Source organism: Carassius auratus, unplaced genomic scaffold (genome assembly GCF_003368295.1).
Source record: "Carassius auratus strain Wakin unplaced genomic scaffold, ASM336829v1 scaf_tig00216864, whole genome shotgun sequence".
Lineage (NCBI taxonomy): Eukaryota > Metazoa > Chordata > Actinopteri > Cypriniformes > Cyprinidae > Carassius > Carassius auratus.
The window spans coordinates 1-15,530 of NW_020528775.1; the positions used below are offsets into that span (position 1 = coordinate 1).

Consider the following 15,530-nt stretch of genomic DNA (forward strand, 5'->3'; position numbering starts at 1 on the left):
TTATAAAACACTTTACAATATGTTGTATCATCTCATGAATATTTATAAGAACAGTTTTTATAGATTTATAACAGTTTTTACAGATTTATAACAAAAGTAACATGTTGCGTCCACTTTGTATATATTATAAGTCCCATATCTTGACATTTTCTGATGCTACTTTACTTAAAGCGGTCAAAGACCACTTATAAGTAGTAATAATAATAAAATGATCTCAAACAGCCATAAGATCAGATATCAGATCAGATGAATGTGTAATATATGACATATTAGGTTTGAACTATTTTATTGGAATATCAGTTTGATTACTTTGATGGTACCTTTAAAGAGCTGTTGATAAGTAACTCTGCAACTACATATCAACTAAAGGTCATCAGAGTATTAGTTTGTGTGCTCCTGTAAATATATGCTAACACTTTATTTTGATGGTCTACCAACAAATCAACTGAATATAAATGTATTTGCTGCCATACTAGATTCGACCATTTTTGAGCATACTGATACTCTAATGAGTTACTTGGCATGTAGTTGCAAAATTGCTTATAGTCGATTGATTAAAGGGCCAATCTAAATAAAATGTAACCATATAAAACATTGGATTTTTTCCGTTGTTGGAGTATTAAGCTCATAACAATTAATTAACATTATGTCCACAGGAAACACTCAAATAACACTCAACATCTAACCGCTCACAAGCTGTAGTAAGATACTGTGCAGATCTTAAACAATGTCAAGATATGATACAGTCCATTACTGAAAATGAAGTAGATTTAATATGGTGTTCATTGTGTTATAAATAATCATACTCATAAACTAACAAACCACAAATACATAGGTATTATGTATCATAATTGTTGTTATGATTATTCATTAGTTGAGATATTAACATATAACATATAACATAGTTAACATATTTTAGGTTATTTATAATGCATTATGTATTTATTATAATGCCTTATGAATGCCCTTATAATGTATTATAAATACGGGCTTAATAGAAAGTGTTACCTGAAATTTTAATTAGGCCTATTTCTGTCTGTCGTATTGAAAGTTCTTTTACAATACAACAGAATATAACAAGTATCTACAAATACAGACTCATATTGACTTACTAATACATGATAATGAATCTAAAAGTGTTTGTTCAAACCTACCTCTGTCTCAACAATGAAGATCCTCAAACACAAACTTCATTCAGTTCATAAATCCCCTCAGTATCTAGACAGAAGCATTAAACCAAACTTTTCTCAAACGGTTTCACATTATTCACAAACAGCTTTTCTTTCCTGGTGTTCTCCATGTTGTTACCTTACACAAAAATGGAGCCTGTATAAATAAATTTACTTTTGACTTTACCTGTAAAACAGGAAGACAGTGTTGGGTGTGTAAAACACCTGCACAGGTGAATCAATGTTCAGAATTTCTGAATGTCCACATCTAATCCAAATACAAACACAAACATAGCTGTGAAAGAAAAAAAATTGTATGCAGGACCAAATACACATTATCCCTAATGATCACACAAAGGGTTAATGATCAGAGTGACAAAACAGGAAGTTCTCACAGATCTTTTAACCAGATGTACACTGCATTACCCTTTGCCGATTAAAGCAACGTCACATGAGCAGTGAAATAACTGAAACTTGAATATTAAAGGAATGTACTGGGTTCAATACAGCATGAGCTCTATTGACAGTATCTGTGTCCAGCTGTCGATTATCCCCGAGAATAATACTGACCCATCATGTAAAACACCAAAAGCCTGTTTGTAGTACTGTGTGTTCAAATAGCACATGAACACAAATACGTCATTATATTTCAACAAATTCTGCAGTAAAATGATATGATGTGAATAAAATCACAATGCAAATGATCCTCAGGAGTTGAATTATGACGTCTGGAAGAATCAAACATTTTTAACTAAGTTTTTTCAGATGTATTTTTTATATAGTAGCCTATATACAGTATATATGTATATTTCAGAAGTTTGATAAATAAATGTGTGTAGCATCTCCCCTCACATTCTCTGGTTTGAAATTAATTTAGAATATCTTATATTTTAGACGGAATATGGTCAGTTATTTTGTAACTTCTGCTGCTCTGTCAATGAAATTAGCTCCAAGAGGAGCCCAAATAGATGCGTGTCTTTGAGTAAACACATGACTGCAGTGATCGGTTCGTGAATCAGTGTGGTTGAACGAGTCGGTTGAATGAGACATCCAATGTAGAAAATACTACTGCACTGTGTTTTATATTATATTATATTATATTATATTATATTATATTATATTATATTATATTATATTATATTATATTATATATTGCATAGAACAGGTGTCACCAGACTGAGATATTTTGAGCACATCGGAACAGTGAATAATTTTCAACTTATTCAAAGTTACTCCAGTAGGTGGCAGGAACTTTGTGTTAATGAGCCATTCAACTGGTAAGAAATATCGTCCTATAATGCAAATGACCCATATATATATATATATATATATATATATATATATTAATGGGGTTATGTATGTGTCACCATTAACTGTAAAAAAAAAACAGTTTATCATGCACAGTAAAAGTTTTGCCCAATAGAAATGTTATTTTAAAAAATGCAGAGTGTGATTGTACTAGTAATTAATTAAAAACAAAATAATTTGTGCAGTTTGTAAATTAACATTTATTATATTATATTATATTATATTGTATTATATTTTATTATATTGTAACATTTATTAAAATTATATTAATTACACATAGATAGCATATAATGTGACAACTTGACATTTATAACATTCCAAATTCAACCATTCATCATAGTTCAAAGTTCTTATAAAAAAATAAAAAAAGAAGGATTTTCTGATTATAAATCATGGAAGCTACACAATAAAAATTCATTTTTAGAGCACAGAAGACGTGCCCTAACTGAAGATTCACCCATATAGGTTATAATGTCTATAAATGTTTAATTTCCAACTGTCCTACTAATCATCAGCACTCCACATGTTTACAAATGATGACCCTTTTCACTTGCACTGATGAGAAGAATACTGGCGCCAGGCCTCAAATCCACCTCCCACCCATTCTCCATGACCTCTAATTATGTCATGTGAAAAGAGCCGTGTCCCATTGAAAACCTCGTTTAATCAAACCCCATTATTTCCGCTCGCTTCCCGTATTATCCCCTTTGAGGAATGCGTCATCCCCATCAGCCTCTTAACTTCAGCCTGCGCCGTGTGGAGGTAACAAAATAATAGATTATGCAATTAATTGAGTCGTTGGAGGCTTGATTGTTGATTGGCTTGTGGAATATGTTTTCAGTCAGTTCATGAGGAGGCATTTTTAAAAGATGATCTTGAGGAAAAACTTTACGCATTCATACAATTTTGAAAGTTTCAGGCCTGGATGACATGTCGCCCTGGCAGTTTTTAGCTTTAGTCAAACACAACTTTATTTATTAAAGCATCTAACCTACTAAAAAAACCCTGTGAACTGAACGTGAGATAATAAAACGGATTTTAGACACAACAGACTGACCCACATTCAAAGCATGAGAGTGGAGAAACAGCATATTCCCCCTCAGCCTGGCGAACAAAGCTTTTCGCGGTGGATGAACTGCTGCTTTCCCATGATTCCTTTGTGCCAGTCCAGCCGAACGCATGCCTAGCCACAACCCAGCCGCCCGTCTGCCAAGATGTGCAGCGGTCAGTGGCTGCTCGCTCTCTAATCCTCACGCTGAACTCATCCTGGCCTGCGGGAAACAGCTCTAATTGGGGATTTTCTCCATCATTAACCTTGATGAGCAGCCTTCCCACCCTTGATCACTGCTAGGTTCAGCCACAGTACGAATATGTTTTTTGTAGAACTTTAATATATGGTGTTGCCATCATTAACTAAACTCTTCTGAGTGTTATGTGGTTGCTAGGTTGTTCAAGTTTTTTTGTAGAAATACAGTATATGGTTCTTGGTTGTTCTTGGTGTTTACCAATTTTGCATTATTTGATAAATAAGTGACTAATTACGCTAATTACTTTTTACGTTACATTTTCTCATATGGGCTGGTCTTGCTTATTTGTTTTTTTTTTTAACGAAAAAATCCAAAGGTTATAATTTTGGGAACTGTAAACTGTGCCTTTTTGCACCAAAAGTGAAGTTAATAAGCATAAGGTTGAAGGAATAAGGTTGAAGGCACTTCACTCCTGATTTCTCTCAACACGGGGAAATGGAAAGTAAAGTATCTTGCATTATGTATTTGAAAAGAAACGCAGATGTTTTGTTGTGAATTTAAAAGTAATGCATTACTTTACTAGTTACTTGGAAAAGTAATCTGATTACATAAATTGTGTAGTTTGTAATGCGTTACCACCAACATTGGTTCATATGGATTAGCAAATGTTTTTGGAGTGCTTTATATCAAGTTAGGGTGTGCTGGGTGGTTGTTTACTTCCCCTCAGCTTGTGTCACACCCCTTTGCATTTTTCCCAGCACATGATTTTTGGGGCCCCAGATGGCCCCCGTAGTGTCCCATCTGTCCGAGAGCATTGCTCACACATCATGAATACAGTCGAGCACCAGGCACTCTGAACATGTGCCTGAACAGCAGCGTCAGGAGGCAATTAGGGAACAGCGGCCCCCGAGGCCAATGCCCCCTCCAGGGGCCAGGCTGATTGACTGGAACCTCATCTTCCTAACAGGCTGGCTCGGCGCCATGGGTCAGGGGAAACAGAGACAGGAGGGGGTTAGGAAATCGACAGTCTTTCCTATAGTTCAACCACAACCTTCCCAGTAATGGACGAGTCGACAGCAGATCACTGAGAAACTAGATTCGTTTATTTTTCAGGAACGTTTGTGGACATTCATTTCTCTGCTTGATTCAAAGGTAACTGTAAAAACGTCTAGGACACATTATAAACATGAGAACCACATTTGTACGTTTGAACAAAAACATCATTCACTCATTTTAATTACTCATGATTGTCATATTGCTGTCTAAGTTTGGCTTTGCAATTATTCAAACTGTGTAAGTCATCTAAACATAGATTCAGACTGTAAACTAACATTGGCCCAAAGGGCATCATGAAAGAAATGTGGGAAGTAACATTAAATAAAAAACAACTGGCTCATACAGTTTAATCAACTGTATATATTATAACATCTACAAACTCTTCATCCCTGACATCCTTATACAGCTAATCTTAAAACATTATTAGTAAGCATAGTTTGTTCAAATGAATAATTCAGTGAATCTGAAAGTTTAATACCTTTCCTGACAGGACTCAAAATGTCTAACTTTGTTAGTCAAACACACCTACACATGATTTATTGCTACAAAAACCCTGGCAACACGAACTGAGTGAGTTTCCTTTTAAAAATAAGCAGCGAATCCCACTTGTGTGTTTGTGGGACATGACAGTGGTCGTTTGAAGCCAGGTCTGTTTTGAAGGTTTATTGTTCTGTGAGTCATCATAAAATGGGACTTAAAGCACAATGATGGTGTTTTTTTCTTAAAAACCTTCTGATTTGTTTGGAGTCTTAAAGTGACAGTCTCTGACAGTCTTTCCCTATAAAAAGCTGAAACAAAAAGATCAGACCTTGATCAAGTATCCCAAACAAAGGGGAGTCATTAAAGGGTGATGGTTTCCCCTTCTGCTCTTCTGCACGTACAGGAGATGGGTCTGCCAATAAACATTTGCCTCTAATGAACACTGAAGCATACAAACGTTCCCCCAAAACCAATCATTTCTGTCCCTTGTCCTTGCCTTTGTGATCAAACAGAGGGGTTTTGATCAAATCAGCTGCCTGTTTAAGAGGTCTTCTCTAACCACTGACCATATTTATCTTTTGTTTCAACCCAAAACATCTAGACCAGTCATTCAGGGGGAAGTGTGAATTTGCAGACAGAGGTCATGTCATGCAAAACACACCCAGTAACTCTGGTTTTAGAAATCCCTCCAACACCAATTAAACTTGTAAGGATAGTAAAGAAATAAACAGTGCCAGTGTGTGCCTTACAAATAAATATATGGAACAGAATGTTTTTCCTCATCCAAACTCATCAGTGGCTTGGAAGTTGTTTTTTTTTGTTGTTGTTGTTTGTTTGTTTTTACATCCAGTTGCAAAAAAAATAAATAAATGGCACACAATTCATTTAGCGCCTACATTTTGCTGGCCCAACTTTTTCTGACCTGGAGAATAAGATAACCATCCAATACAAGAAACATGATTCTTGAGTAACCTTCAGTGCCAATTAGTAACCAAGAAATATGAAGGCCCGAAGCTAAAGAGAGATGTACCCTGTCTTAGCACATGGGTGGCCAGGTTTTATCCATGGACTGGATGTGTTCCTTAGCTTTCATCCTCAGTGCGGTAATGCTTGAACTGCGCTGATCTACGTCCTCCAGAGGGTATCTGTCGGTGAAGGGTGGAGGGCATTGGTATGGAGGTGGCGCCATGGGCTGCATGCTTTGGGCCATGGATTGGGCTGGGCTAAGGAAACCATGATTGGCATAGCCGGCTTGTAGTCCTTGTGTAGGACCCATGAACCCTGGGATGCTGTGCACTGGAGTGGAACTGGAGAGAGGGGAGGGCAGCCAAGGATCAAGGGGCAGCGAGTTGTTCATGTGGCCCACGGTGGGGTGCATTGGCGGGCGGTTGAAGGAGAGCATGGGGGAGTCATGAAGCTTCATAGTGCTGGCATCTATTTTCTCCTGTCGCCTCCATTTGGCTCTGCGATTCTGGAACCAAACCTGGGCGAACACATACACCTCAAATAATCAATCTTTTATGGCAATCCAAAGTCAATAAGATAGTGTTTCACATAAAGCATCTGTGCTATCAAACTACTTGTTTTCCAAACTTACTGGGAAACAACCAAAGTTGGATTTAAGTCATGGATGATGTTTAGAAACGCTACGGAAAGGACCAGTTGAGATCAGCATGAACTCTGGTTAGTGCTGCTCTGTCTTTTCGATGAAGCTGCTTGAATATAGTGGCCTTGCAATATAAGCTGGCTCTTGTTTAAGGTGATCAATGAATGTGGCCTTGCTGGTTAAGAAGTTTAAGCAAGTTGTTGAGCAACCAGGTGAGGAGAAACCAGAACTCCAGCATCTCATGATAGGGACCAGTTTACCAGTACCCGAAAAGAGAGTGGTTTTATCAACACGGTATGATCTTCTCTGAAACTGACTTTTAATTTCACAAAGAGATTGAAACACACCTGTACTCGAACTTCAGGGAGGTTGATTTTCATGGCCAGCTCCTCTCGGCTGTAAACATCAGGGTAGTGGGACTTCTCGAAGGCTCGCTCAAGCTCGTGGAGCTGGTACGTAGTGAAGGTTGTGCGGTTGCGGCGGTGCTTTTTCTTGGGTTGCTCCGCATCGGCTGAATCTGGAGACTTGCTGTCACTTTCAATGGACTTCGGTAGATCGTCCAACTCCCCGTCACACTTATTGGAGAATATGTCAGAATCTAAAGCCACGGGTGACAGAAGAACAAAAGACATAACTTGAGAGTCCATGTTAGACAGACTTTAACATGAAGTTTCAATAGAACTAAACATATTGCAAGATCACACTCCAACTGGAGCAACCAGGGGTTGAGAGTCATATTCAAGGAAATTTCGGAATTGAACTAGCAACTTCGTTGTTACCAGACCTGATTCTCGACCATTAACACCACACAACCATTTCACATTGAAGTTAAGTTAAGAAGATGAATAATATGATCTCTGTTGCTTACAAATGGTAAATACGGACTGCATGTAATTCATTACTGATATGGTGTTTCCAAAACCGAGATTCTAATCCCATAATACTCCTGGCCAAAATCTCTTGTAACAAACAGGCTTGGACTAAAGCATTTTAATGTCACTGATGGTAGGCAGGGCTTTCACTGAGGGTTTCCCATCCCATAATCCAAGCAGAAACATATGTAGCCTGTTAATTCCCCTGATAGTTTCCTCATAAACCAGGCCCTAATCTACCTAAGGGCTTCGGTTGATTCTAACCCATGTCCTCAACATAAGGTTATGTTTCTAGGAAAAGCTTTACCTGGATAAACTGGAGAGACCTACTGGCAGTTGTCAAGCTAATTCAGTTAATTCCAATAAAATTCTGGTCATCGGGGCAAGTGGATTTGTGCAATGCACTCACAAGATGAGTTGATATACTCTTTAAGTTGTTGCTGTCCAATTGTAAACGAGCTCAGAACACATGCTAACTGCACAAGTAAACATTAACAATAGCTTCAATGTTATGTACATGCTAGACAGATAACTGTTAACATTAAATTGGCGATAGTATCGTGAAGCCCAACTACTAGAGCATGTTCCACATTTTCAGTGCTGAAAATCAACAGAAATCTACAAAAAATATTTAAAAATGTTAAATGTTTTACACATCGATAATAGCACTACACTTTTATTGGTTAGCTTTTTTAATTTAGTAATAAAATGCTACAGGTTGTACTAATAACTGAATGCTGCAGGTTAAGTCCCAGATAAGATCAACCAATGAACTGGACTGTGAAGTGAACCCTTATCATTACTGTGTCCTTGTAGACACTTCACTGCAGATTTAAGCTTCCTGCGGTGACTGTCCTTGCAATCAGCACACAGTAAGTTCACACTTTGGGAGAAGTGTATGCTAATGAACACAGACTTTCTGATTATCTGAATACAGTTCTCCATAGTGGAAATAAAATGCAAAATATCTCAATTTAGGTTTGTTAGAATGGCTAACACAGTAAACAATGCAAGAAAACACCTCACTTTGGCGACATTAGAAGTAAAGGCTTTAATGATCAGACAGGAACAAGCTAACACACAATAAACTGAACTCACACATTCAAGAGTCAATGCTGGTTCAAGGATCAGCACAACGCCTGTCATATTCAAGACATCCCTATATAAATGCTCAGACAGCTTGCTTCAAATGAGGACAATCGATCTCAAAGGCTCAAACCATTCAAAAGGATCTTGTCCCGTTTGAGTCAGAATAACAGAATGACTTGTCTCTTGTCATGGCTCTGGGTCATGCAAGACATTCTCTCATCACAGGACTAAGAAGCATAATGGATAATAAGCCCAATGGGGGGAAAAAAATAGCGCAGAATGGAAAAATGATTATGTCGGCATGCACAGTTGTGCAATCTTGTTTAAGATTGGAACAGATTACTGGAATTCCTCAAGGGGATGTGTCCCACTGCCAAATTATTTTCAGGTTTGAAAGGACCTTGAAAAGACATGAGAATGTGATCGCTCTATATATTTAGACATACTTTAGCCTGGCATATCACCTCTGCCAAAACATATCCCATAAACCAAGATCTTTTTATAATTGCAACACTTTCTCAGATAAAAAAAAAGAAAAAAATCAAGTCAAAATCAAAGTCTGAGACGTCAACCATTTCTCAAGATTCTTCCAAGACCAAATGATCTGAGCTATAATCCTAATGCATGTTAAACAGTCTTCTACATTTTCACTAAGGATTGTTAGGTGAAACAATTAGGCAACGTTGATGTCAACACCACAATGTAAGAACAACTTCTTAGCAAAACAATCATCCTCTTTAGGAGTGTCCATCTTTCTGCAATCCATAGTTTTATTTGAAACTACTGATGGCATTTTAACAGAATGTATCTAGGTAACTGTGCCATTGGTTTTGTAAGTTATGTAAAGTAGGCGTCAGACTTTCGTTTAGGTCTCTTAAGGTGACGCTCGATGCTAATGCCCTGGCGAGCTGCCATTGTTACCTTAAAATTGACAGGAGGGCTCAGCATAAGAACTTGGCCTGTGTGCCTCTGGGTTTTAGTAACAGTGTGTCTTAATGTCCTAAATAACCATCATATGAGGCTAGTTCAGGAGTAATTGCTAGAAACACTTGATATTTGACCTATGAAGAACTCACTGTGAAATGCAGGTTGCTTCGAACCATCCCTGAGGGGTGGCAGGTGCCCGTAGGGTTGTACCCGCTGTTCCCGCTTCCCTAGATCTCCAAGACTTTCATCTCCAACTTTGTGTGCTACATCATTGCCTCCAGGGTTGAGCAAAGGGTCCTGGTCCTTGCTGAAGCCCAGGATGACATCTATGCTGTGGACACGAGTGCCCACCGCTACGCCCCCTGCTTTGACCATCTCGTGGAAGTTACTGGGCGAAAGACAGTTGTCATCCACCATGTTCATAGTGTCCAGTGACAAATGCATTCGAATGCTGGGATGGAGCCGTACAAGGGAGAAATCCACGTGATCTGATGGAGGATTCCAAAACGGACAGGTTTTACCTGGTTGGAATCAACAAAGAGACTAAAATCAACAAGTGCATTAAATAATGTTTTAGAAGCCAAGTTCTTCATATTTCAGGTAAAAAAAAATCATCCCCAACTAATATACATAATTAATAAATACTCAAGCATATAGTGACACAATCTTTGTAAATACAATAAATCTTTGACATAAAAACAGACTAAAAGTCAGTGTACTAAAAAACTTCAGAACGATTTCTCAATTAGCATGAGCTTATTAGTGTCCTAATAAGGTCTCATGCATTAATACTTATAGTTTAATAAGCTAAGTAAGATCAAATAAGCTCTACTACTTACACTTTCTTTTTATCAACTTTTACAGATGATGTAAAAAAGTTAAAAAGGCAAATACATGCACAATTAGTATCACAGCATATAACTACACACAATATAATGTCTGCATTGTTAATGTTTCTCAGAAAGCCATAGGATCTTGGCATATGACAGACATTAACATAACATTTATATTTATAATATACTGATAATCTGACGAATGTGTAATACATACATAATTCAGATTTAAATAACATCTAAACCCCCAAAACATTGAAATAATGTAGATTGTTAAATATAAAAGTAAACGTAAATATTTATAAACAAATTATGTTCATTTTTGATTTATGTATTACCGTGTATATTATTAAACATAAAATATTATATTACCATATTATTTATTGAATGTTTTTATTATATCTATATGTATGTTTATAATTGCATATATAAATATTATAGCAATTATATATTTTATCATGTACATTATCAAAACACATGAATGACATATAATTGAAGAGTGCTTTGGGAGAAAGTTTCCTCAGCACAGATTGACCACAGCATGGGACATACCTCTGACACGAGATGCTCCGTGCTCTTTCTGTCTCCGGTCTGACCCGCATCCACCTGTTTCCCCCAGCAGCGGGTCACAAGCGGGTGATGAGCACGCCTCCGTCTGCTACTGTACGCCCCGAACGACCTCGACTGCTCTCACTTTAAGCATGAAAACATACACCAATGCACAGAAGTTCTCTCGTGGATTCTGCTGGACAGATAGCTGGTGTATAAGTGTGTGTGTGTCTCTTCAGAAGGGAAATAACAGCAGAGGATTACACAGGAGCTCATTCATCGGGACTCTTCCCCCTTAAGAATGATTGACAGACGGTTTCTGCTCAAGTAATTGCTCTAAATCGAGCTTGAATTCGCCACACAGGAGGGGGGCGACACTAATGAAGCCGTTTCTCCTTCCTCTTAGAAAATTCAGTTGTTTTAGTGACAATGGGATGAACTAAAAGTTTCAAAAAGTCTTTCCCCAGGAATCTGTTACTGACATAAATGCATAAAAATGTTTCCAAAGAGAAAGTTATTCGCCTTGAAAATTGATAGAGCCATTTTTAGAAATAAACAAATATTCAATCTTATATAAGAAAAATAAGTAAATAAATTATACATGTATAATCATTCCTTTTTCTTATGAATAATATTACATAAAACATTTATATATATATATATATATATATATATATATATATATATATATATATATATATATATATATATATATATATATATATATATATATATTTTTTTTTTTTTTACTTTTTTTTTTTTACTTTTTAACATGCTAAATAAATGTATAAATAATGTGATCAGATATTAATACAATTTACAATGATTATAAATTAAAAAAAAAATATATATATATATATATATATATATATCGAATATAAATATTTGCATATATTGACAAGATGACACAGTGCAAATTTTGGCGTGAACTGCACGCTTCACAGAAGGTCTCACAGTAAATACTCAATACTATCACCTGCGGAATAATTAGCCAAGTAAATAAAGCCAACAACATGAGCACAGACTCTTTTATAAACTCATTACAGAGTTAACCTAGGCATACTCACGAGAGATCGGCGCTTATTAAGAGATATGACCTCAGAACAAGATTAACTCATTAACGTTCAAAGGAATCCATGTAAACAATTTTATTGCTTCCATTAACACCACTATAGTAAATTACAACAGAGAACCTCAACACACACATGTGTGTGTACCAAATACAGAACAGACTATAATTTCTATTAAACATACAAAATAAACATTGATCTCATTAAGCGTCTCTGGCCTTTAGACATTTATTGTCTAATCTTGGTATCTTGGACTCAAACTTTGGGAGAAGCCTACTGTGCTTATTTAGTCAGTGTTAGTGTACAGTAGTGAGACAAGATATGACGAGTAAAGATGTGGTCTGAAATTTTGGTTAATGGACTGCATGAAATATGTCTTCAAAACAACCTCTTGGATCTCATTGAAATCTACAATCCCTTGGCTCAGCCAAACGTTACAGCCAGTGCAAGGGGCCAACACCAGCCAACCAGCCATGATATATCTCCAGCAAAGATTGACTTTAACCATATGTTTGCTTATATGTTGCCAAGTACAAAGGACAAAGTTGGAGATAGGAAGTACCTGGAAAGCTTGGAGTTTCATTGTATAGCTGCATCTCACGTGCATGAGTTCTCTGATGGCTCACGAGGCATTTGAGGATAATGGTAGTTCCTAGAAAGGAATGGGATTAAAGGGATCATTACGTAGATTTTTTATCATGGCTAACTGTTAGAACTCAACTGAGCACGTCCTTTTATGCATGTTTGTCAGCAGCAGGCTCTTGGCGCGTCTTCTTCTTCTTCTTGCATTATGGTGGATCACAGACTTATAAGTGCATTACCACCACCTATCTCTCAAATGGACCATTGACACTCAGTCTACAATCTCAATTAGGAGTGTCTGCGATCTGCCATAAAACAAGAAGACGATGACGCCTAGCGCCTGCTGCTGAGAACACGCTCAGGAGAGTTCTAACAGTTGGGACATTGCATGAATCAGAGGTGTAAAAAAATATATATATATAAATGTTTCTTGCACAGAATGATCATATTGTGTCTTTACACATCAATGTATTGTCATGAGCCGCAGGGTTTTATTTGGTTTTGTTTGTTTGTTTTATTGTGTGTTTTAGCCGTGACTTCCATTTACAGTGAAAGACTGCAACGGTTTGTGTTAAAAACCTTGGTTTGTGTTCTACTGAAGTAACAAATTCACCCTATGATGCCCTGGGGTCTTTTAAAGCTTGTCGGTAAATTGGACACAGTTTTTTTATTGGTAACATCGTTGCATATGCAACAGTATCAATACCATTTACAGACAAAGCATCATGAAATCTTTTACTTGCGGGACTCTCCATACAGTATATGCAAACTCTCCATTGCATTTTGCCTTGTAAGTTACAAAACAAAATGCTCCGAAAAAACATATTAATAAACCATCCACTTGTTACTTACACTGAGATCTTTCTGAAGTCTGTTCAGAGGCAATAACGCGCTGTTTAAATGCATCAAAGCAAATCTTCCTTCACTCTTCCATTTGTCCTTTTGTCAATAGATTCATTAATGTCAGAAAGAGAAGGTGCATCCCTTTAAGGCATATCACTCGGTGGCCATCTTTGAAACGCCTCTCAGGCATGCAAGTATCTCTTGGAACGTGGAAACATCAAATTCTCCAAACCTGTTCACTTAGCTTACGATTAAAATTTATATTTGAAATCACCAATGAACTCTGACAACTGTCTCGTAAATGTTTTTTCTTACATCTTAAAGATGTTCATCTTAAAGATGTCGATCAGATATGCTACAGTATCTGGGTATAATGAGGAGGACATTTTAAGCTATGAAACTTGCAGGATGTTTAATGGTATAAATACAGCTTATGTCACAAGATGAAGGCAAATTTGATTGGTTCTCATGTCATGACCCATTTAATCCATCTATACGTCCTCCAATCCTTCTACTTGTCATCAGGCTCCATTTATTTACAACATTTTAGCGTCACTTGGTTTTTCTTGGGGGGAAGCTAGTTAAACATGGACAGGGAGAACATGGCACTTGTCCAATGTTGAGTAATTTCTCCAAAGTAATGCTAAATTCCATTAATATACTCCATTTTTGAGAGAATATGTTCAATAAACATTTGTGGTTGGGAATGTCAAATCTTGGTCCAAACCACAACTAGACTTTTGGTCTTGGCCATAAGAGGTGATTTCATATCAATGATTCGAGTTCCCAGTTTGAGGTTTAATGGGACTGGGCGAGAGACAATTATTCAATCACGCTGATATATTTCCTGAAGCTAGGCGCTTGTTTCCTCATTACGTGAATTGAGTACAAATTGGCTCAGAAGTTTCAGCGCAGCTATCAAGAGGATTAGGTTTATCAGATGACAATGTAAAGTCCTCTGATCCTATTAGACGCAAAGCAGCTAACACAGAGGAGCCGTGTCAGCTCACCAGGGGGGAAGCAAGAAGAAAGACGAGAGGCAGAAAGCCAGCTGTTGTACCCAACATTTCATATATGGACAGTTTTTCATGAAATTCAGCTCATGACCATGACAACTAGCTTCACCCTTTGTGTGTATGACCATAACACAGCAAATGGACTTTTGAATCCTAAACTTAACCAAAATAAAGACCTGTTCACACCAAGGAGAAGTATAACAATAATGTTATTCACTTTCAGATGTTTTTATCTGTACAAAGCAACTTTTTTTGCTGCTTGATGTTGCAAACTGGCATTTATTACCATATAATTTGAGTGTATCGATTACCAACACATGGTTTGTAGCACCGACAGTTTTTACCATTTACTGCACTTTGTTAATATTCTCACTTTTTTTTTTTTAGACCAGAAGTCTCGCACATTCACAGAAACAGCTTACTTCTGCATTGAAATCTAGGGTGGATGGCAGTCGCTTTATCACATAACAAACTAGCTAAAGATGCTATTACGTAAACGCGCCATTTGTGTTTATGGCAACTCTTATTATGATACATTTATTTTTGCTATTAAAATGGAAGTTTGAGATAAAGTGATCAGTTTTCAGCTCATGGGATAGTTTAATTAATTTAAAGGGATAGTTCACCCCAATCACTCCCTCCTCAAGTTGTTCCAAGCCTGTATGAGTTTCTTTCTTCTCTTGAACTCCGAAGGAGAAATTTTGAGGAATGTGGGTAACTTACAGTTGTTGGTCCCCATTTACTTTCACAGTATGGGAAATATTATGGAAGTCAATAAGGACCAGAAACTGTTTAGTCACCAACATTCTTCAAAACATCTTTTATGTAAGATTTGGAACAAGTCGAGGGTGAGAGTTTGTTAGTAAGATATGATGTTAAACCT

General features: G+C 37.0%; 1 protein-coding gene across 1 annotated transcript; it reads right to left on the reverse strand.

The window, feature by feature from the left end:
* Positions 1-4,969: 4,969 nt before the first annotated feature.
* Positions 4,970-11,412, reverse strand: LOC113099108 (retinal homeobox protein Rx1-like). The gene is made up of 4 exons (XM_026264191.1): positions 11,140-11,412; positions 9,904-10,275; positions 7,214-7,464; positions 4,970-6,743 (listed from the first exon to the last, which is right to left on the reverse strand). The coding sequence occupies exons 2-4, from the start codon at positions 10,196-10,198 to the stop codon at positions 6,297-6,299; spliced, it is 993 nt and encodes a 330-aa protein (XP_026119976.1). The 5' UTR covers positions 10,199-10,275; positions 11,140-11,412; the 3' UTR covers positions 4,970-6,296.
* Between the last annotated feature and the right edge of the window lie 4,118 nt (positions 11,413-15,530).

Coding starts and splice junctions, on each gene's coding strand:
- LOC113099108 (XM_026264191.1), bottom strand. CDS start 10,198: ATGCATTTGTCACTGGACACTATGAACATGGTGGATGACAACTGTCTT. Junction 7,465..9,903: donor GAAGCAACCTGCATTTCACA/GTGAGTTCTTCA, acceptor CCGTGGCTTTAG/ATTCTGACATATTCTCCAAT. Junction 6,744..7,213: donor TCCCTGAAGTTCGAGTACAG/GTGTGTTTCAAT, acceptor GTGTTCGCCCAG/GTTTGGTTCCAGAATCGCAG.